The sequence below is a fragment of the Xiphophorus hellerii genome, chromosome 2, assembly GCF_003331165.1.
Source record: "Xiphophorus hellerii strain 12219 chromosome 2, Xiphophorus_hellerii-4.1, whole genome shotgun sequence".
In the NCBI taxonomy this organism is placed as follows: Eukaryota; Metazoa; Chordata; class Actinopteri; order Cyprinodontiformes; family Poeciliidae; genus Xiphophorus; species Xiphophorus hellerii.
Genome location: NC_045673.1, coordinates 25,363,939 through 25,388,555, shown reverse-complemented (window position 1 = coordinate 25,388,555; position 24,617 = coordinate 25,363,939). Strand labels below are relative to the sequence as shown.

At 40.4% G+C, this 24,617-nt stretch overlaps 1 protein-coding gene across 5 annotated transcripts in view; it reads right to left on the bottom strand.

Moving 5' to 3' along the window:
* The window catches only part of srpk2 (SRSF protein kinase 2), a 71,940-nt gene that overhangs the window by 46,365 nt on the left and 958 nt on the right, over positions 1-24,617 (bottom strand). The window contains exon 1 of one of the 5 annotated variants that reach the window (XM_032590400.1): positions 6,637-7,366. The exons of the other annotated variants lie outside the window; for them this stretch is intronic. Coding sequence (XP_032446291.1) covers positions 6,637-6,674 — 38 coding nt within the window. The 5' untranslated portion in view covers positions 6,675-7,366. Of the gene's footprint in view, positions 1-6,636; positions 7,367-24,617 lie in introns of those variants that run through there. 5 annotated transcript variants of the gene reach the window in all.

Genomic DNA, 24,617 nt, shown 5'->3' with positions numbered 1-24,617 from the left:
CTCACACCCACACACACACACACACACATCTTGTCCTCCATCCGTCTTCGAGTGCCGGGTTACACAACAAGGATCGTCTTCCTGATGCGATCGCTTGAAAGGCATTTGTCTCTGTGCCACATCTTGCCCTTTTCGGGCCCAACTTGCCCATCCATTTGGTTTAACACACACACAGACAGTCTCACACACATCGTTGTATTGTGGACAAACATGCCTCAGCACAAACGAAGCTCTGCTGCACTGGGCACGGATGTGTTTGTGTCTGCTTGTGCGCACGCCGTCCAGGTTTCAGATGGTGTTACACAGACAGCGCTTAGAACCATTTCATTTTCAGAGCAGAAAGCCACAGAAAACAGGAACAAAACACAAAATTATTTTGGATTAAATGTTAAAATATAGCAGATTATTTGTCATAATTATATTCCACCATACCTAGAAGGAGGGGAAAATACCCTTTTTTTTCTACATAACATTCCAGCAGCAAGTGTTTTTCTATCACACAGTACCTTGCAGAAAATATGCCTACCTCGGCCTGTCATGATAACAACTTTTGCTGAGCGATTAATTGTCTCAAAAATTATTGCGATAAACGATAATATTGTTTGAAGACCTTTTCACACTGATTTAATGAAAATGACGTAATAATGCAGGCGATTTCCTGCCAAAGATAGATACACTTTATTTTCAAAAGAACACTAAACACTGGAACTGATAAACAAAAAGAACAAAACAACCACAAACAAAAATTAAATGGATTCTCAGTCTCCATTAACAAAAAACGCACTTGAATAAAAACTAAACAACATAAAGCCAAAGTGGAAATAAATACTGCATTCAACCAAAAGAGTGCAGATTATGAAGTCTGTATATTATGTTGCCCTTCAGTAATAATTAGATTTAAATAGAGAAGATGGGCACATCGACTACCTGATGCAATAGTTCACACTACATGATTTTTTGCCCTGATTTTCCCCTTACTACAATCTTAGAACGTTGACCGTTATAAGATTGGGGAGCGCCAAAGTTGAGCCTTTTTATATTCAGTGTCATCAACAGAAAGAGAAAAAGGCCAGAAGAAACGATAAAGCCGATAATTAAAATGAGGTCGATAATTTTAATTTATTGTGCGATTAATTGATTTATTGTTTATCGGGACAGGCCTATGCCTACCTATTAAAAGTGCCCACATTTGTCACAATGCAACCCAAAACCTCAATGTTTTTTTTAAAGTTTATTTTGTGAGACTGTTACGACTGGGGTCATAAAATGGAGGACGACGGGGGACGTCCGATTGGTGGCTTCCCGGATGTGACGAGTATAAAAGCTGCTGACGTGGACTTCCTGAAGGATCCCTCCTCTGCTCATCTCAACCGGCCACACTGTTTGTTTTGTTTGTTAGACATCTTGGTTTGGAGTTTGTAGGAGTGAGCTGCCATTTACAGTATGTTACCTTACTCCTGTTTTTTTAGTTAGGGAGGTAAGTTTTTGTCATTTGGTTTATTTATTTTCAGTTAGGTAAGTTGATTATTATTCAGACAGTTTCTTTTGTTTGTTGTTTTGGCACTAGCTCATTCTGAAGTTATATGCTCCATTTTGTCATATCTAAATCAAAGACATATATATATATATACTGTATATATATATATATTAATAAATATCACTGTAAAATGTTTAACTTTGTGTGTGTTGGCTGCTTGGGATGGGACGAGGAGTGACCTTTCATGTTATGATCTGACCACCCCTAGACGGGTCGTAACAGAGACAAACACAAGTAGCTCAAAAAATTACAAAGAGGAAAGAGAATATGTATGGGGGCTGCAACTAACGATTATTTTTCTTTAATCGATTATTTATTTATTTTTTCTCCGAAGAGTTTTTGCGGCGCTAGTGGCGTATTTTTTCCACAGTAGGCAGACAGGAAGGAGGGTGAGGAGAGGGGGGAAGACATGCGGTAAAGGTCGTCGGGACCGGGAGTCGAACCCGCGACGTCCGCGTCGAGGACTAAGGCCTCCAAACGTGGGGCGTGCTAATCCCCTGCGCCACCACAGCACGCCCCCTGTAATCGATTATTTGATTGATTATTCCGAAGATTAATCACATTTTTTTTAAAATTGGCACATTCTGGAGATTTTTCATTTTACCACTTGAGCCTTTTTTTATGAAAAAGTGAAAAGCTCAACCCTTTCTGCTCGACTTACCAGCAGTACAGTGTAGGGCTAATCTGTTGATTATTTTTCGGATTAACCAAATTTGGATAGCAAAATGTGCTTAATAGGAGTTGGTTTTTTGTACATAATTTCAACTGGGTGAAGTTCAAACTATGTAATTTGACTAGTTCTGAATAGAACATATTTACAAATTAAGTTCCCCCCCCCCCATCTTAAAAACAAATCATATATATTTTTGCACAGTTTTGACTTCGTTATTGTTCTGAATATGTTGTTCTTTCAGCAAAAGGCTTTTTTTAGTTTGTATTCTACCATTAATTATGAATTAATTGCAAAATTAATTGACAATCATTTCAATAATCCATCATCAGATTGATCAGATTAATCAAGATTAATCTGATCAATCATTTCTGCCCTAATATGCACTGACCTCTGTACACAATTTGTTGATCTGGATTTTATTTAAGGGTAGCAGAGTACATGTTGCACGATACAAATGCACACCACACTTCGTAGATTTTCCCAAGTAATTTTGAAGTGAAAAAAACTAAATATAAACTGATTTTTTAAGGCCTCTTGTCTTACTGGATTTTATTTAGAGTTACCCAAAGCAATTGTTTCCACTGTAGTTTATCTATTAATTAGCTCTATTAGCAAAATACAAATTCCTGCACTGAGGATTTTGGTCTGTCACATAAAATCCTTACAAAACGGATTCAAGTTTGTGTGCATAACATGACAAAATGTGAGCAAGTACAATAAGAACACATACTTTTTCAAATCACGGAAGCAGAAGAAGAAAGATGGTTTTCTTATAAAGTGTCACATTTAAATTGCCTAAATGATTACAGTTCATTTCCGTTTTAGTTTACCGGAAGGCGATTCGAAACTTCATAAATTATTTCTTTGTAAAACGTCTTTTGCCAAACGTAAACATTCTGGGAGTTTTCTCGTCAAACCAAAACTTTATAACCGAGGTGAAAATAATTACACATTTAAACGCAAATTCTGAGATGTACGTAAACACAAATTTCTCTAAGAGACTGTCTGAATGCGAACTAACTACAGGGGTAATTTGAGGTGCAGTTGGAGTTAAAAAAAGGGGGCAGTGGTGCATACAAGTGTCTCCTTTAGTTGTTAACTGCCACGCGACGGTATTCTTAATTACAGATTGCGCTAAGCCAGACAATAGGTGAAGGATTAAGCAAGCTGAGTGATGAAATCCATAAATATTACCACAAAGAAACTGACACACAGCCGACATGCAAGTGCAGAGGATTAGAGATCCTATTTTCTTTGTCCTAATCTACACACGGTCTTTTTACAGGACGCATGTGTCCTCTGCTTCATAGTACCACTCTTCTCTGCACCCAACTGTCCGTGTAATCATATTTGGTATTGTTAGTGCCCATTTACTTTTGGCGTATCTGTTCACCCACTGCAGCATGTGCTGAAGCGTGCCAATCTGGGGGTCTTTGGCACAGGGCCGTGTGGATGGCAGCAGCACTTTCAGGTCGTAAAAACGCGCCGCAGCATCAGCGTCAGCGTCAGCGGCTACCCGAGTCATCCGGTCTGCCGGGTCCTCGCCCTCCGGTGCCCGTCCAATCAAGCTCCTTCCGCACGCCAATTTAGGAACGTGGAGGTTTGCCTGATTAAATCTGAGTGAACATGGGTTTCTGTTGAATTAAGTCAGGAGACTCTGCACACATCACATATTTCATGCTCGATTTTTTAGGTCCACTGACCCAAGAAGATGAGCAAACAGAAAGCTTCCGCAGCAACGTTGATGGGGTATCTTTTTTTTTTTTAATAATGATTTGCTTGTAAAAATGAAAGAAAACCTTTCTCTTTCAGGGTTTCTGCAGGTTTCACAAACTCAAACTTAAGGCTTTTAAGACCTGCATCAGGACAGAACGTCGTCCGGCCAACTGGCGGTAAATTTACGCTTACTCAGGAGAGACGCAAAAAAGCTAGCTGGTTGGCTAGTACCGCCTCTACAACATAAACTGAAGGTCATTGATTAACTAAAGTCAAAGTACATTTTTTAAAATGAATTCAAGACATTTTAAGGCCTTAATTTTAGATACATGAATTTGAGACTTTTTAAGGATGTGTGGACAACCTGACTTTGATAACTTGAGGCTGCATGAGTGGATCCAAATTATTCAAGAGGACAATGATCTTTATTTAGCAATCAGACTCTGATGAGTAACTTCTTCTCTACCGTGTCCAGTCTATGTCTTGACATAACTGAGGCTAACATTCGCTGAGTCAGCAAAGGTTTCTCTGGCAACATCATTAATCAATTGATTGGTATCAGTCGTCAAATTTAAAGCACATGTGACACGTCAAAAACGCTGAAAACATACCACTGTCCACCTGTCCCATGTTTCGCTGTGAACTTTCCATCAGCTGGCTAAAACAAGGCGACTATACTTTTCTCTCGCAAGAAAAACTAATCGACCTCTTTGGAAACATTCTCAAAAGCACAGACTTCATGGTGTGGACCCAACGCTACAATTGTTCAAGCTACTAGCCTGATACAAACCAGTCCTTTGCTCTACACTTCACTTTGAATCGGGTCTGGATCCTCGGCCCGGATGAAATTCTACTGGAGAAATCCAACACAATGGGAGAAATCCCACATAGAGCAGTGAAGAGAGATTAGAATAGAGCGGCATTGCGTAGGAAGGCAATGGCCAGGCTAGCAAACTACAAGCCGCAGTTCATGATAAGTAGTGGATTGCAAGATGGCTACCTGAGCAGGTCGCTTGACTAACCGACTACCTACAACTAACAATAATCGATACCTTAACAGATATGGAGCGTTTTCAAAAGCAGGTTATTAAATCTGACAAACTCTGATCACTACCAACAGTCAGACAAATTGAGAAAATCTGTTAAAAGGACAGCATTATGTTTTCTAGGCACGTTGTCATTTTATAGAATAAAGTAGCTTTGTTACCTACTGTTGTTATAAAAATGCTAAGTATGTCAAATAGGACTTAAAAGAAATTTTAAGCTTTATTTGCTGCTTTTTTCTTTCTGATTTGAACATTTATATATTGTGATAATGAAACTATAATTATTAATATTTGCAAACAAGAGAAGCTGACAGTATGCATGGGATTGTGACCTCTGCAGTTTGCACTGTTTTTGCAAGTGTTTCCATGAGAGCATCAATAAATGTCATTAGCATAATTGCCCAAGTCATATTTTAACGTTTTTAGTTAGGAAACAAGAAAAGACAGGGATAAAATATGGAAACAAATAAAAATACATGGAAAAATATTGATTTTAGACTATAACCAGTGTTCTGACGTGCTGAGGACATAGACAATTAGGCAGGGTGATGTAGCAGTGTAAGGAGATCAATATTATGCGGTTATCTCAATTTGGCCAAAAAATTACTTAGGCAATTACGCTATGAGGCCAACAATATGTAATTCTCATATAGAAATGATTGTAAGCAGCATGCGTGCACTACTTGGTCAAACTTGAGTATTGAGGTATCCAGCTGGATAAAGACTCTGATTCTATGCAGCGAAAGAACTCATAGAAAGCGCTCTAAAACCACTACCATAGATACCGCCATAAATACCAAGAAATGAAATTTTAAGGCCATATTGCCCGTCCCTTAAAGTTAAAACTTTGCTTTCGGCCACGTATTAAAATCAAAGTGAAAACAAATGGTATAATTCACATTATTCGAACTAGTGTTACTGTTTTAGTAGCAGTGGAAATAACTGCTGATTTGAAGCAGTTTGAATCTGTGAGTAAATACTGGTAAAATGGTGATATTTTATTTATTTATTTAACTCAAGGTCTTCTTTCACACCGTTAGAATCTCATTCTGGCTTATGCACGGTCATGATGCGTGTTGGGCTGGATGACGAGACAGACAGCAGGCCTTGTGAGAGAGCATGCTACAACAAGATTGGCTCTTTTATCATAGGAACATACCTCATCTGACTGGCCGAAGCATTTTAAAGCTGATATTTGCTGATCAGAAACAGCATGCATTCTGGTGCGTCATGTAGTGAGCTGTTGTCTTGCATTGGTGCTGCTGGCTGAGCTGATGTTGACGTGTGTTGACACTCTGTGCTGTGTAAGCTCTGTGCACCACCATCATAGACACTATATATATATATATATATATATATATATATATATATATTTGTCTGTGCATTGTTTGTCATCATCAGAGCCTCGTAGATGTGTAAATGGGATTTTACTGTTAAATGATGTCGAACGGCTGTATTATTATGTGTCAGTGTTGTTTCTCGAACAATGGAAGAAACCAGCACAGACAGAAAGAGAAAGGAAGAGTGAAAACATGCAGGCGTTCAGGCTGGCGGTGGGAGATTTGAGAACACCAAAAATAATAATGATAATTAAAAAAAAAAAAACTATTAGACATGCACGGGGGGGATGAGTGATACGATAAGCATCAGCAAAGAGGTGTTACCTTTCAGGGGACGAGGATTTCTCTGAGTTCACGGACATGAGCGGTGCCTGTTAGCCGCTCTCCGGCCGAGCGACCGCAGGAGACGGCGAAATGAAGAGCACAAAGCCGCGTTCTCTTTCCTTTTCCTGCTGTCCTCCTCTCTGCCTCTGTCTCTGCTGTGTGTGTCTGAGTGCAGGAGAGGAGAGGGTTACTGAACTCCCCTCCTTCTCCTCCTCCTCTTCGTCGTCGTCCTTCTCTATATCCTCTTGCTTTAAGAAGAAGAAGGAAGAGATGGAGGACGGAGCCCGATTTTGTCTGGGTCTGCGTCCTCTTGTGTGTGTTTAGAGCTGAAAGCAGCAGCAATGTCAGTCAGTCAGTCAGTCAGTCAGTCAGTCAGGCGCCCCTCCTCATGCTCCAGCCTCCTTCCTCCCTCCCTTTCCTTCCTCCTTTCACCTTGCCTCTCCTCTCCCCTTCACTTTCTCCTGCTTTCACTGATGCTGCCCGTCCTCTCCGCCGCCTTGGCCTCGTCTCTCTCCTCCGCGGCGGTGCTGGTCGGACAGGATGATGACACAGCTTCCCGGCTCTCGGTCCGCAGCATGTCTCTGTCTTGAGGTCTTCCTCGTCTTCCTGTCAGGCTCGGCTCTGTCAGGCCCAGTGCATGCAGCTCTGCACAACAACAGAGCCCAGAGCGAGGCGGAGCGTCCCACTCTCTGCTCGGGCGGAGGGGTGTCTGCTTGTGACACAGACAGGAAAACTCGTGTTTTTCTCCTTGAGGCTTCAAACTCCTCCCCTGTTTCCATTTTGCTTAGTTTCTCTCTCTCTCTCTCTCTTCCAATTGCCTTATTACGACATCCTGTATCTCAGGGCAACGCTGCACAAATCTGCTTCACTGCCCCCCCATCATGCTTCTCTTGTTCTGGCATCCTCTCTCCCCACTTCCACCTCTGCCTGCTTTGCATTTGTGCACATGCATGCGTGTGTGCGTGTGTGTCTCCTGTCTGCCTCTGTATTCTCGCCATCTCTTGGGGCAGATGGGGCTGCTTCTACATGACTGAACAGCTCGCAGAGAGGCAGCCAGAGGGTGTGCGGCGAAGAGGGGGAAATGGGAGGGGGGTCCTCCGTCTATCAGTCTGACCTCGATATTGTTGTGTAGAGGTATGCGTACAGTTGCATGTGAATGTGCAACTGAAATATGCAAAACGGGGGGCTGGACGGGATGATACAGATGATACAGAATTCAGGAGCACCACACCAAACGGGATATGTTTAGGTTACAGCGAGTCTTTTAAAGACCTTTTCAACGCCACCTTGAATAAAATGTAACAAACTATTAATATAAGGGGTGGTTTGGGTAACTTGCTGTATTACAATGAAGCATAGTAAAAATTGTGAACCCGGCTTTGTGCCCTTTACAAAGGTAAAAAAAAAAAAAAAAAAAAAAATGCTAGCTAGCTAGCTAGGGAGCTGCCGGCAGCCTCAATCACAGAATACAATGAAGGTGTTAGCATGTATGGAGGACCAAAACTGACAAGAAATAAAAGCAAAAATATATATTTAGTTTTTCCTTGTCCTTACACATGAGTTTCCTTAAAGAAATATACATATTTTCTTTTTCTTTTCTCCTAAACATGCGTTTGTCAAGAAAAGTAGATATTGTGTTTTGTCTTTTCCTTATACAAGCCTCCTCTCCTTTTTCTGCTTGTCCTTTTTCTGCTTCTCCATGTGCATCTTTGTGTTAATGAGGAGAGCTGCCTTCTATGCCCACCTCCTATTGGCCAATAGAGCTTTGGAACCAACGTCACTGCGTAAGACGTTGTGGGGCGTTTGCGTCTCGCGCAGTTACTCGGTGCCATCTTTACAGGCCACAGACCAAAACAAACTTTATCCCGGTGTTTTTACTGTGTTACCGACCGCAGTGAAGTTAGTTTCGAGTTGGATATTGGCTATTCCAACATCCGCAGAGCGAGCGGCATTTAGCTCAAGGTTGATCCGATTTACGAACGCTAATTTTGCCCAGCCGTTCTCAAGCTCTCTCCTCAAGCGCTCGGAGGTTCACTTAGAGACTGTCAGCAAATTTCCAAACCAAACACTTCTGTCAAACAAATGTTAATAAATGCCTTGCCTTGTGACCAACTGATACAAAAAAGTGGTAATTCATGCTTTTATATGAGGGTAAGAAGGGAATATATATATATATATATATATATATATATATATATATATACACAGTACAGACCAAAAGTTTGGACACACCTTCTAATTCAATGGGTTTTCTTTATTTTCATGACTATTTATAAGGCAAGAAATCCCACTTATTAACCTGATAGGGCACAGCTATGAAGTGAAAACCATTTCAGGTGACGACCTCTTGAAGCTCATCAAGAAAATGCAGAGTGTGTGCAAAGCAGTAATCACAGCAAAAGGTTGCTACTTTGAAGAAACTAGAATATAAGGGGTATTTTCAGTTGTTTTACACTTTTTTGTTTAGTGCATATTTCCACATGTGTTATTCATAGTTTTGATGCCTTCAGTGTGAATCTACAATGTCAATAGTCATGAAAATAAAGGAAACTCATTGAATTAAAAGGTGTGTCCAAACCTTTGGTCTGTACTGTATATATATATGAATAAACACATACCCATAACAAATAGGTATGTGTTTCAAGAGCAGTATTTGTGCTTGTGGGGCTATTTATGATTGCCGTGTCATGCAGCCACGGCCATACAAATACCTAAAGAAGATGTGATACATAATTCTTATTGCCACTTTTATTGTTATCACAATATTACTACAAATTATTGCAATATAACTTTAGGTCCATATCACCCAGCCCTAAAATGAGGGCAGTAAAAAAAGGTCTTGGTAGAAGGAGAAGGCCTACTTTTGGACAGAAGTTAAAAGGTTTCATTATTACAACCATAACAATATGAACAGCGTTGCATTTTTTTTGGTTTTTCCATCAAAACAAAATCCAGTTACTATGCACTCAAAAATCTTCCAAATCCATACTTTTCTCAAATTCCCATAGTTGTCAGGTCTTTTCTGACAATTATATCAGAAAAGACATACTTTAAAATGGACTAAAATGGATGGATGGATTCACAGACAATATCTGAACATATAAATGTTTCCACACTTTTTCAGAGCACACAGAGGTCCCCCCCCCCCCTCATAAACTTTTTTTTTTTTCCCTGAATAGCATCTGAAAGTCACCATTGCAGAAGTCAGCGAGATCTGGGCGACACGCGAAGGAAGGAAAACAGCAATGCAATGATCCCCTTTCACTTCCACTCCCATACAGTCCCTCTTTCCCACATAAAAGGACTACATTAGGCACACATGTCTCTGAGCCAAACTATTGTCCTCATTCTCTGTGGATGTGGGCCAATGGGAGAGGGAGGGCTGGGCGGGATGCGGGGGGTTACAGTCTTGGTCCCTGCGCAGCCATCCAGGCAGCAGGACAAATATTGAGCCCATTTGAGATGGTGCATTCAGCTTTTTAGTCATCAATTTCATGTATGGCTTTGTTTCTTGGTTGGTGAACTGTAAACACTTTCCTGTAAAAAGGGTTTTTAGATTCTTCTTAAGTGAATTTTACTGGTACTGCATTAAATATGAATCCAAAGAAATAATAATAAAAAAAATTTTAAAAAACCATAAAGGTCATTTTGTAAATTCATAAGTTTTGGACAACAAATTGAATAAAGGAGAGTCCTCCAACATAGATTTCCTATTTAAAGGATGAGCCCAAAAATTCTTACAGCTTTCTCTTCTAAATCCGCACTAATCTTAATGAATTCAGTCTTGAAGTCGTCACTCCACTGAGGAACAATCAAAGTCAAACTTCAGCTTCTAAAATATATTTTCATGAAAAAAAAGAAAAAAAAAGATCATGCTGAATATCGATTAACAAAATTCCAATGTCGATTCTTGCTTTCTGTCTCCAAAAGGAGATGGAGTAAAAGAAGGATGAGGAAGAGGGGGAGGGAGGAAGAGAGATGATGACTCTCATGAGCAGATATATTTTGGGAGGTGGCATTGAGGCTGCCGGGAGCTATCTTTAAGCGGCCTAGTTCTCCTTACCGCCCGGTGGATGCTGGGGAGGGAGAGAGAAAGAGAGAGAGAGCGACAGAGGCAAAATAGGGGTCTGTGCAGGCGAAAACCCTCCAAAACACCAGAGAATGTGTTCTGGACATCAGGTCCACTCAAATCACACAAATGCAGGAGGAGAGCGTGTCCACCCTGCCCAGCTTATGTTCTCTGCAGATGAACGAGATGTGGTGGCTTTGCCCTTTGTGTCAGCGACCTTGCTGTCGAAGGAAGCGCTCAGAGGAAACAGCGCCCCCAAGTGGAAACACAAGCAAAGTGACTTTTGGTGCAAACTGTGTCAGTGTTTGGAGCACATGGAACAGATCTGCGCAATACATTGCAAATTTGTTGTTATCGATTATCGATATAGTTTTATATCATAAATTTTTTTTAAATGCCATACTATCGCAGGATTCACCCATATTGCATATTATGTTTTTCTAATATCCTGCAAATATCGTCTACAAGGACATAAGCTGCGTTATACAGTTGGTAATATTTCAAATTTGGGCACAGAGATGAAATTCTAACCGTATGATGACTTTAGCTAAAAATGAAAAAGCTTTTATGCTGTCATGTTTGCTTAAATTTGAAACAAAAAATGTTTACCTCCATGACATTTTGTCATAGTCTTCAAGTTTAATGTACATAAAGTACATCATTTATCATAAGTGAAGAAAATTGATAAACATTAAGCTATTTGCTTAACTTTAAGAGACAAAGAGACCACATTTCTTATGTGAAGGGGAAAGTCCTGATAAGCTTAATAAGAAAGAACATTTAATCAAAAATGAAAACAACAAATTTAATAAATACAGAAGATGTCACTTATAAAATTACCATGGGGGTTAACATTGGTTTAGGTACAAAGTGATCTTCTCTGTTTAATATTTACAATCTGTCAAATAATCTATGCATTTTTCCTTATTAATAACTATTTCTGGTTTTTAGCTAAATCCAATGTTGACCAATTTGGATTATTTTCCCCTTTGAACTAAATGAAAACAAGAGAAGAAAAATGCAGCAGATTTCTTTGATACAGGGAGCAATTTTCCATTCCCATTTATACTTTATGTTATACATCCATAACTGGAGATCCATTTACTGTTATGAAAATTAATTTTTTGGAAATTGAGGGTTTGTTTTGTTCCCTTGGGCTTCTGTAGTTCAGAGTGATGTCAGCCCGTCCAGATCCTACCATCTCGTTTTACAGCTTGTATTTATTTTGACTGAAATAGAAACTGTTGAAAGTTTTAGAAAATATTTTCTGCCATTTGTAATTTCTTCCTAAAAAAAGAAAGGGAGAAAAAAAAACCCTCTTGAAAACCAGAAATTGGATTTAGAGTGTAAAAAAATCCTAGACTTTATTTTGAGTCATGTTGACCAGACCCATCTATACCCTTTATTTGATTTTTATTTAACCCCTCAAAAAGTACACAAACACCGTTTGTAGGTTGATGCAGTGCGAGATATCAGTTTGATTTGATTTAAATTAAAAAAAATTAAATGTTGGGGCGTGCTGTGGTGGCGCAGGGGGTTAGCACGCCCCACGTTTGGAGGCCTTAGTCCTCGACGCAGACGTCGCGGGTTCGACTCCCGGTCCCGACGACCTTTACCACATGTCTTCCCCCCTCTCCTCACCCTCCTTCCTGTCTGCCTACTGTTGAAAAAATACGAGCCACTAGCGCCGCAAAAACTCTTCGGAGAAGAAAAAATAAAAAATTAAATGTCAAATTAAATAATGTCAGATTATTCTGTGTTTGACCCGCTAATCACTGATCAGGGCAAAATCAAAGGAAATTAGTCCAATTCTAATAAGTTGCTGATTGAAGTATCTCTAATTGGCATTTTGAAATCCTATGACACTCTTTATTAACTTTAGTATCTTACACGCACACCCCCACACACACGCATACACACAAAAAGCACACTGTAGGGTTTTAGAAGTAACTGGCTGCAATTCATCCACACATACAGATAAGCACCTTCTACTTTCTAGGACAGGTGTGTCAGATTCTGATTTCTTACTATTGCTTTTGTTGTTATTTTTACAGTCAAATTGTAAAGCAGAGTGTTTTCCTTCAGAGATACAGAGGCACGATTGCTAGGTTTGGTAAAGTCCAGGCAACTGTCCAGGACATGAATAAAAATCAGCTGAATGTCCCTTAAAGTGATGGTGACACCTCTACATCCCAGTGTGTGTGGGTGACAGAGCTCATTCACCAAGTGGTGTACGTTTAATGGATGAATGAGTGACCTGTGACCTCCCTCTCTCTCTCCCTGCTCCATGGCCTCCAGCTGTGCCGCCCGGCTGACACATTTAAACGGATCGCATGACGGATCAGGCAGCACCTTCCGCCAACCTCGCCGCACAGACCTACAACTTTCAACTTCCTCAGTCATTTAAAATCCAAACAGGAATGTTAACTGTTCAGTTTTTCCATGTCCAAACTACGAATGTAAAGGAAGGCAGACAAGCAGATGGGACACATGGATGGACTGGCGACTCACTGAGTGCTGGAAAAATTGCTCGGTAAGAAGTATGAAATTAGATAAATTGACAAAGCATCTTAAAGGATTTTGTGTTCCACACTGAGGTTGACAAAAGTCAAACAGAAACTTATTAGCTGAATTAGTTGATCGCCTGATGCAACCAGAAACTGAACAGAACTTTTGCTAAATGCATCTGCAACTATAAAGAAACATGTTTTCTAAGGACTTGTTCAACTGAATTCAATGTGCATATAATTATGTTATTATTATCATTTCTTATAATAATAATAATAATAATAATAATAATAATAATAATAATAATAATAATAATAATAATAATATAATGCCTTCAACTAACTAATGCTAATAGCCGGAGTACCCGGAGAGAACCCACGCATGCACAGGGAGAACATGCTAACTCCGTGCAGAAAGACCCCGGGCCGGGAATCAAACCCAGGACCTTCTTGCTGCAAGGCAACAGTGCTACCAACTGCGCCACTGTGCAGCCCTGTGATAGAATCAGTCATTTAAAAAAAAAAACAATTACTGATTTTAATTAGCAAATAAGGTGACGACTAAAAATATATTTTATTTTCAGTCGAAATTACCAGGAGAGAAAGAATCCCTTCATCAAAGTTTAAAAGATGGGACATGTCTGCCCCCTAAAGGACGGACTGAGGAATTGCACGCTTGAGAGTGAACCTGCACACAACGCACTTCTCACTCGATACGACGACTCAGTGATGGACTACAGGGCCGCTGGGGGATGTAAACAGCGGCACTTTGGGGAGTGTGCGTGTGTGTGAGGTGGGTGTTGGGGGTTAGATCAGGATAAACACAAGATGTTTTCCACGTACTTTGTTTGCAAGCATGGATGAAGGGCAGGCAGAGACCAGGGGGAGGTTGGGTGAGGAGCACAACAATAAGGACCCTGTGTTCCAGAGCTGCGAAAACAACCCTGCAGCCGTAAAAGGGGGCAGGCCGGAGGTCACCACCTTGCATTATGTCAGCGCAGTGAATGCCATCGTTTATCTAGCAGAACTGCTGATTTACTGTCGCAGACAAGACCCAAGGACGGGGTTTAGCGCATAAATATGTTTTGATCTAATACTAGCGTAGCACCTCGTTCTACACTTCGCTTTGTCTGGGTCTGGATGAACGTTTTAAATTTTACCCAGTCGCTAATGTTTGGCCATGATGACATGCAAGCGGTTCTAATTTTTTTGTGCTGTAAACAACCATCTTCCCCTGCAGAGAGAGAGACGTGCCGAGCCAAACAAGATGACCGATAATGCTCAATATTTGAAACCGAACGGCGTCTTTCACTTCCTCCGCTGCCACTGCTAAAACTACAGACAGACTACAATTCTAAAACAGAAGAATCAATGTCATCGTTCACAACTTGTCCTTCTGTTCGCCGATTGGCTGACATTCTACCGGAGAAATATACTTCAATGGGAGAAAGTCCAGACTGAGCAGTGTGGAGAGATTAAAATCGAGTGGGATTGCTTACTAATAACATATTAATTAGGTCTGTGTATGCGAGGCGCCACGCGACAACCCGTTGTTTTCTTAGGGTGCAAAGGATGGATGGAGCACACTGGAGTTTGCTCTTGTAAGGAGACAAAAAAAAAAATCAAAACGCTAAATGGGTATAGATAGTTTTGAGAGGCTCTGAAGTTTTATCTGAAACACATCTAAAGATGAGGCATGCGTAAATGTTGAAACCAGGGGATTTGACATGAGTAAATGAGGAAGCCAGGCTGTTCAGAGGAGTCATTGGATGTTTACAGTGGCAGCAGCAGCTTTGATGGAAAGAAGCGGATGCAGAGTACACACACTCGATGAATTACCGAGCTGAAGAGATACTGAGACACACAAAAAATTGTAAATAGACTGCAAACACGGACACCGACTGCCACCGACTCGTGCGACTGTGTATTGATTCTGCTTTGCTGTTCGAGAGTCTGCGTCCGTCATATCATCTGTAATTACTGGTGAGCCAAAAGGGGAAAAATGTTCGACTGTGCTGCTCTGCGGAACCACAACGCTGACATGAGAGGCATCTTGATTTCTCATCATCAGACATTTTCTGCAGATTATTTTCCACTTGAGCTCATTACTATTATTATGTCTTATGAAACGTGGCGGATAAATTTAAATCAGCAGCAACGGACGACAGCTGACAGACGAAGTTCAAACAGTCAAGTGAAGATCCAGATTATTTTCGATCCTTTATTTGTAACCACAAACCTTCTGTCTTAAGTCGGAACCTTTTCACGATGCAGCTGCTCAGGCCACATCGAAGCTGCCCTGAGGTCGGCGAGACCAAATGCAAACGATCAGGAAGATTGGTGAGCTCTATAAACAATGAATAGCAGCATTTTTATCACTTTAACAGCCCCAAAAACCTCAGGAAGGCATGGTTTTGAGCGGCCACAGTGTGCTGCAACAATTATATAAAAAATATATAAATACAAAATATTATAGAAAATAAAGAAATTATCACAGTGAGAAATAAATCTCCACTAATCTGCTTAGTTTATAGAAAATCTTTTTACACCTCAATGAACATAACAATCATATACTGTACTAAAGCAAACAGACACTCAAAATCAATGTTTTTATTTTATTATTTGCTTTACCACAACATACTATAGAGTAGTGTAGACAGATTTGTTTTTATCCTTCAGTAGAGTCGTGACGTTTTCATTATAGTCATGGTTCAAATAAGCTGATTAGGACAACCAGTCCACATATACAGCCAGATAAATGGTAGGCTTTAGATCAAATCATATACGTATGTTAGAATGGCCTAGTTAAAGTCCAGACCTCAGTCTAAATAGAAAACTGTGGCAAGACTTGAAAATGCACATTCATAAACATTGGCCATCCAATCTGACCAAGATGGAGCTCTTTTAAAGACAAAAACAAACAAAAAAGGGCAAAAAATGATCTAATTTTCAGTCTTACACAATGTAAGTTAGCACCATATTATTTCACGCTTTTTAAATTCAGTCTATTTAAAAAGAATAAGGAACTGGATTGTTTGGATTCATTTCCAGACTCATCTGTGGAAAGAAATGACGAGAAAAGTCTGAGGAACCTAATAACTTTGAAATTAGATACATTATTGATTCCTATGTCGAATGTAAAAGCTACAAAACCACCTTCAGTATGAAGTCTGTAAACACTTTTGCTAGTATTAACAGGATTAAGTGCATGTGACTGTAGCCATTCGTCCAGATTGCAGACACATGAAGGAAATGTAATCTCAGGTTCATCAAACAAACAGTAAGGATGGCAGAAAAAGAGCAAAACAGCTGAAATCTGTCAAGATGAACTCCAACATGAAGGTACTTCCCTTCCTGACGGCATCGTCCTCCATATTTGAATCCATGAACATCCAGGATCACTTGAATATTGACAGAAAAACCAGGCTGGGGCGCATCAAAATCAAATCTCGACAATCCTCAAGCTTTCAATGTTTACAGTAGCAAAAATTAAGAAAATAACAATTACGGTTAAGTGGCTGCGAAAACTATAGTTAAGCTATGATTCCCAGTTGTTATAAATACATTAAATATTGTTTTAAACATAGAAGTTGTCCGATTATTCCAAATAGTTGAGTTTTTTGTTTAATGCAGAAATCTACCTGCAAATGTATCCTTTTGTCCGTAAATCATCAAAAAACAAATTATGTCAAGGAATTCTGACCTCAAGTTTAGCCAGAAGGTGGCAGTAGAGAGCAGCTATGAGGATTTCCATCCTGTGATGAGCTCCTGTCTTCACAGAATTACATGCCCCAGTAATGACTCTCCATAACAACCCACTGGCCTGCCACCACAGGCCTGGACTGCATGTCATGAGCGTGACGCGCGAGGGGCAAATCCGTACTTCCTGTAAATCCCATCTGGACCACACAGTGAGAGAACTAGAGGGTCTCTTCCTCTCAATCGCCCTCGCTCAAAATCTTCATTTGGTCTGATCGACACGCTGGTCTTTGAGCCTGAGTGAAAAGCAGCATGGCAAATTCTGAACCAGCTCGAATCAGCTCAACAATTCGTCCCCAAAAGCACGTGAGCGAATGAGATTGATTTCGTATAACCGCAGATTATCAGCCCTGCCTACTTCTGTGTTCAATTAGTCGGTGAGGGAGTAATAATATAAGCATTGTGGCCACCAGGGGAAAAAAAATCCTTCCCACTCAGACACGCAGGAAACGACTAATATCTCCACACAATTCAGTCTGTAACAATGAATCATCTGAGAGCAGCAGACCCTCTCTCTCTCTCTGACAGGATGAGAGTGGGCTCATTCATTTCTGCTGGATTTGTATTTGACATGTCTGTGAAAGGAAAGACTTTAGGAGAACTTACCAAAAATTGGGTTTCTTTCTTTGTTCTTTTTTTTTAACCGAGAAACAAGAACACAAAAATGATCCACCATTTTTGAAAACAACTTTTCGCCATCGGGCTCACCTCGCCCACAAATATGCTAGGTTTCCACATTGTGCTGATCCCAAAAGTGGCCGAAAATGGATCGTGCGGCACTAAGACATGCGTCCTCCGCCAAGTTTCTAGATAATTAATCATCCGTGCACAGCTAGATTTATGGTATCTGATTAATTCTGCACCTCTGACGGTGTAAAGCACAGTTCAGCAGCCTGACGTAAAGTGAATTTCATCCTGCATTTCCTGCAAGACAGAAAGTGGGTGTGGAGGGCTTTGTTGTGGCCAAGACAATTATGAAAGCACGGTGATCTTTGTCCCCTCCGGTGCGTGGATGCCTGTCATTCAGGTCTGTCTGGTAGTGACAGGAGACTTTGATTCGTCATAAATTAGTTTAGTTACAGTGTAAAAATATTCATCCCTCTTGAACTTTTACACCAAAAACAGTTAATCGACTTACGATTAATTGTCGTTTAAATGTTTATTAGATTACAATTAGTTCCATTTGGATTGATAACGTCCGCTTGGACCCTCTTTCAATGTTGCAGTGTGGCCGCCATCCAGCAGATGGCGCCACCGAACATCTTTAAGCGGAGCCGGTCACAATTAAAGATGGCGGAGCTATCCCAGAAACGGTCCAAACGAAGTCAGTTGTGGGATGCAACAATGCACAATATAAGGTTGCGTTTTGAAATATAAGCACTTGACAAACTCCACAAGTTATTACCTTACATAGCCGAGCTTTATGACGGAGCAGCGTCAACTTCTCAACCAAAACTTTCTGATTTGCTATGAAGGCGAGGAATGGGATGAAGACAGAAAAGCGGAGGAAATTGTGACATGATATAAAAAGACATAATGCCAATAAGTATTGAGTGATTTTGGTGTCTTCCTGAGTTTAATAATGTGAGAAGGCTTTGTTTGTTCAGTCAGTATTTAACACATATAATGTTCAAATGTAATGATGTGCTTCTTTTTTAAATTAAGCCCACCATGTTATGGAAAAAGACGGTCAGCCCAATTGATAGAAGACAAAAATTCAGTTTTTAAGACAGTTATCAATTAATCGTTTGTCGATCTATAAGATCAATCAACCTCAGATTATCTCATTCACCACTCTGGTTTGACAGATTTGTCTATTCGGCTGAGAAAATTTGAAGCCCATCCATCACACACTCCCATCCCCCTCCTCATATTTTTCTAGGGCTGCATGTTTGTCAATCACTTAAAAGATTAAGGTTTGTGTTTCTCATATGACAAAATGTGAAAAGGTTCAAGAGATGTTAGTACTTCTGCAAGACAATGCGATTTCCTCTGATTCCATCTCTGCACTTTCTTCATCCGCCCTCTCCATCCTCGTACCTTCTGATGCACCTGCATATAACATCATCATATTACACCCTAGAAAGCCAGATTGCTGACTAAAAGTTCGTAAACACCCTGGGTCAACTTAAAAAATACAAACAAACATTGAAGTATTAAGTAAAACTAAACTTTAATCTAAAAAACAAAGCAGCTGATATTATTATTTTAATGCTATTTGCACATCTTTCACAGAGGAAACAATTAGTGGGTGGGAGCTGAGCATGGGAATGTTGGTCAGATAGGGAGGTGGACGTAGAAATGTGGAATTACATTCAAACTGTGCTGTTGATGAAAGACTGATATGGCGCCTACAAAGTACAAGAACTGACCGAATAAAATGACTAAATTATTGGTCGTTTGCAAAAAATCTTCTAATTGGATACGCAACTGAACTTAGCATGTTCTGTCTGCCTAAACTTTCAGTTTGTCACAGTTAATATTTTGGTTTGTTTTCTACCTTAAAACACATCAAGTCTTTGTCACAGATGCTAGTTTCAGCCTCCGCATGATTCCAGCTGCCCGCTCTCCTCCACATTCAATAGCTACGAAAAAAAAAAGTCTGTGCACAAACAATCTGAGAGGTTCACAAAGCGCTGTGTGGGAACATACGTCCTTTTGGGTTCAGCTCATTTCGTGCAGAATGGCACACAGAGCTAGGAAAGGATCTGCAAGCTGACAGATATATATCCCGACAAAAATATTAGCATTTAGACTCTCTACTGCTGTCAGGAAAAGTTATGAGTAACAAATGCCAACATACTGAGGTAGCTTTATGTGTTCCGCTGCTAAAAACAACAGCTGGAGAGAGGAACCGACTCACCCCAGAGGACAAACCAAAAAGATCAAGAGGAAGTAGAAGGCCACAGCTCCATAGAGTTCGACGTGTTGCCAATACATTGATGCCAGCTCTAATTAGCCTTTCTTGCAGACTTTGGCTTCATTGCAGTGGCTGCAATCGTCGTGGAAAAGGACACAATCTGGAATTTCTCCAGCTGCTTTATTACAGGAGTCATCATGGCGACAAGCTCAATGATGGGTGCAATCATCTATTATTTGTGGGAAGAAATCCAATCCAATAAAAAGGTGCACTTGAAATGAAAGACAACTTATGTCACAAAATTTCCCACGCAAAGTGGAAATAAATATTACATCAGATTGTTTAGACCAAAAAAGATATTAATGTTGCTAAATACAAATTATCTGCAATTTCAAGGGGCAATGTCATGTAAAATTGACGTTTTCAGTTGTACATGCTGCTATTATGTTTTTCTCTCATCAAAAACATACCTGGAATGTTGCTTTGATTCTTTCAATCATGTCTGAAAAATCCTTTAGTCTCCCATGGCAACCATTCAAAACGCCTGGATGGGCCAAGCCCCGCCTTCGAGGATAAAGCTCCTCCTCGGAGTTGCAGTTTCTAAGCTTCCAGGCTTTCACGCCGACTCCCCCACTCAGCTCCTTCAGACTAGCCAGCATCAATTAGCAAACACCCGGTGGAACTGCGCATCTGCTTATAGGAGCTGCTTCTCAGTGCAACGTTGGTAAAAACATTGTTAAATGGTTAATTGAGGAGCCATGTTGTGATGACTTCTTGAAGGCAGAGTGTCAGAAAGAGCAGGAGTTCCTTAAAGAGACAGAAGCCCAATGTTGAGGTGTTAAATTTCATTGTCCTTGCAAACAACATGCTGCTCTGGGTGACACTGAATAATGAATGCTACAACTGTGATTTTTCCACACTGGGTAGTTCATGCAGCTGACCTGTGGTTGGCTGAGATTGAAACATCAAGATTTTAGATGTTCAATTTGCTTTGCCCATGTTCTCTTTGTTGGGTCGTCCGATGTGCAGGTCGCTGCCACCACAAAAGTTTAAGCAGCAGCCATTCAGCATTCATTCTGTAGCCCTAGTGGAACCATTGCTCCCTGAGTTTCTGGACTTGCTCTTTGAGAATTAGTGGCTACTTGCCTTGTTCTCAGATTGCGCAGTTTGTAATTCGGTGATGCAGAAAGACTCAAAGAATCTGAAGGAGACTCAAGCTTGTTCAAGTGTTGATTGAAAATTGTCCAGGATCACCGGGTAGCGCATATAAAAAGTGTAAGAGAGGCGTACCTTTGTCCTTGGAGAGACATAATTTCTTCCAAATGCAGCATTGGAGGGATCCCAACCCTGAAGCCAAATCAGCAGTGGAAGTTTCTTCTTCTTCTTCTTCTGTTGAAAGTGACTTGGGAAGTTTGAGTCCACACATTTATTGAATTTGAAAGCCATTCAGATTACCAGTGGCCTTTGAACCTTCAGTTCTGGACACATGTTATCTTTCGCAAATGAAAAAGTACTTGTCTTGATCTCCGACTTTTATTTTTCCTTCCAAATTCTGTGATTTTTTTTTTCTCTATTTGAGCAGAGAAAAGACGCGCCCTTGATTACTGAGGTATGCTTTATAGTGGCAGAATGTTCAGTTATTAAATAAAATAAGTTTTTTTTCTCATATCTTGTGATTTATTTTTTTGTGCTCCAAAGTAAAACAGCTGACAAAACATCCTCCTGATTTCAAATCTTTTGCCACGGGGGTTGTAAAAGTGTGAAGGTTTGTGATCCAGAGACCTTTCTTGCTGGTACAACACATCTTTTGTCAAAATGCTTCTATTAGCATTTTAAATTTTTCAGCTTAGACCCAGTAAACTTCTGACAGGGGCACGTACGTGGACAAAAATATCTCCAAGAACATCCAGTTCTGCATGGCGCGGCCAAAGAGGCACAATGGATAAAACAATAACGGTTTGAACTGAATCACAGAAAGCTTTAACACCACTGCTTGCCAACAGAAGCTAACTTTTGGAAAGTCCAGAGACAAAGCATTCCTTCAAGGACAAAAACCCAAATTAGAATCTTGCAAGTACAGAAAATTTGAGGCACTTCAAGGAAATGTAAAGACTATAAAAAGTAGCTAAGAGTTTGAAGGGATGCCAGACAAACTACGGAGTGATGCTGCTATGCCTTTCCTTAACTTTCCCATTTGTTCTTTGGACAATAAATTCTAAGACTGACTAATATGAACCCCTAAGCACTCGCCTCTATACTCTAGCTATGATGGTAGAAATAATAGGCATCTCTTGAAGTTGAAAGAGTAGTTCAAACACCAAATTTACCTTGACATGCAATGCATATTATGCATTAAGATGCCCAGTGGAAACCATCTTAGCGCTACCGCAGAAGGTAGCATCTAATTTTCCTTAAACGACTGGGATACAGCCAATCAGCGACTAGTAAAATGAACGGTGCTCCTGGGTTGCATCCTATGGAAACATCAACCAATTGTGTGTCAAGCAGTATTGTGTCTAGATATTTCAGTTTATAAAATTATTTTTCAAATATTTTAGAACATGTGAATAATGTAACAAATAACAAAAGAAAAAATCTAATTCTGAAACATGAATAGATGGGTTTACTATGTCTGCCTCTGAACAGGTGAGTTCAAACCGAACAAGCCTCGTCTTTTTTAAATGGGAAAACATCAAAGTCTAGTAGACAAAAGTAGCACAATTGAAAAAGTAATATGGCTGTGTACATAATGCTCTACAGCTCCAGGTTTCGATAGTGGTGAGAATGTGAGCGCAAGACTGCGTAATGGTTTCTGAGCCAGTCCCATGGAGCTATTGATCAGGTTCATAAAAGAGGTAAGCAAAGCTCAACAATGGCAAAAGTCATCTCTCAAAGACGGAGAACGGAGTTAAGAGTACATCCAGGTCAGCTGATGTCAGATAATCATGAGAGCCTCTTCAAAGCTTCCTTTTATTTCGGCCACTTTCAGTTCTTGCACAAAGAAGTGAAGTCAAACCTCAAACTAAACAAACTTCGTTATGAGGCACTCTAGCATATCCACGCGTATCACGACCCCTGCGTCAGGGAAGAGCAGGGCCTGCGATGGAAATGTGTGGCCGTGTGCACGTTAGGTGCGGTAGAGTTCAGGGAATTGTGGTCAGGTGGACGTACACTTTCAAGAGAAGAACATTTTTAAATTAATATGCATGCAAGAATCTTTAAGAGAATGCATCTCAAGGCAGTTTTTTTGCACAAAAACACACACTTACAACTTTAGTCGTACGCAACTCCAAACTCTAAACCTAAAGTTTATGATATGAAAACCTATTTTTATTTATAGCCATGTTTCTGGCTAGCTAACCAGAAACATTTTCTTGTTTCTGGTTAGCTAGCCTTCATTCTTGACACACAAACTCTTGCATAAGTGCATTTTCACAAGCTAAACAACAACTGGTTAACTGCAATAACCAATCAAGATGAATAATTTACTTTAAACATTTTTAATGAATGCATCTCTTTAAGAATCTTAGTTGTTTGTTTTTTTTTAAGTGATAACCTAGTGTGCAAAAAAGCATCCGGCTGGTGTCTACAGCAGTACAGGTTGTGTGTGCCGTCTCCAGTCGTCGGCTGGTTCTGTCTGCAATTTCAAAACAATAATGATGGGGGGGGGCTAAGTCTGCTTTACTGTCAAATGAGAGATTATAAATAGAAAGCCACATTAGCAGGATTGAATTAAATCTACCGTTTATCGCACATTTCTGTGCGAAGTGCAGCGGATTTAACTCATCACGCAGGGCCGGTCCACGGCTGTATGAGTCCTTGAGCAGAATTTGACTTAGGGGCCCCTCTTGCTGCTAAAAACATCAGCATCCCTAACAGATTTAATGAAATCTGGGAGCGGGGGAGTAGTTTAATTGGAAAACCTAAAAACAATAAGTTATTATCGCAGTTTGCTCATTTGTATTTGTGGGCAAACAGAGCTCAAACTCAAAAGATTAAACTCACAGCATCAGATTGTTGCTATAGTAACAAAACAATCTAACAATGAGTATTGTTCTTTGAACTTTTGCAAAGTAACTTGCCAACAATTTCAAATCTTTTAATTTATGTATGCTGAAGCCATTAAATCAAATTTAGCAGCATTGATAATCTCAATAAATAAATGTTTCATTTATGTATCTGTGGTCTGTGTTAGAATATTAGCATTTATGGGCCCCTGAAGGCCTGGTGGGGCCGCTGACTTCATTTGGATTTAACAGAAGTGCAAATAATTGATATTCATTTTAATTACATTTTTTGATTTGTTGTTTTTAAGACTAATTGTGGGCTTAAATAGCGTTTCACTGGCGTTTTCAGTAACATATAATTACCCAGTAATATTTTTTACATTTCCTGTCTACTTAACATCTTTTAATACAAAAACACGGTGGACCGCCTCTGCGCCCCGACCACCGGGCTTAGCAAGTTTTCTGGGGGAAAACCTGGTGTGATTGACTTCGTTTTACCTCTCTGGTGGTGTTTCCATATTTTAACTGGTTCTGTGGACGCCCCCCCCCCCCCCCACACACGAGCACATGGAGGGGCTGCCCGCGTCTCAATGCCTCTGTGTGTGAGGAATTCCAGCAAATTCCTGCGGCCCCCTGGGGTGGTCGCTCCGGTGGTATCACCTAATTGATGCCTGCTTGCTCCTGCTGCCGGTGACGTCGCTCCAATAGCGTCGTGCCATGAAGAAAGCCCCCCTACTCATCTGCACTCCGATTCGCATGCACTTTACAGAGCCACTGCA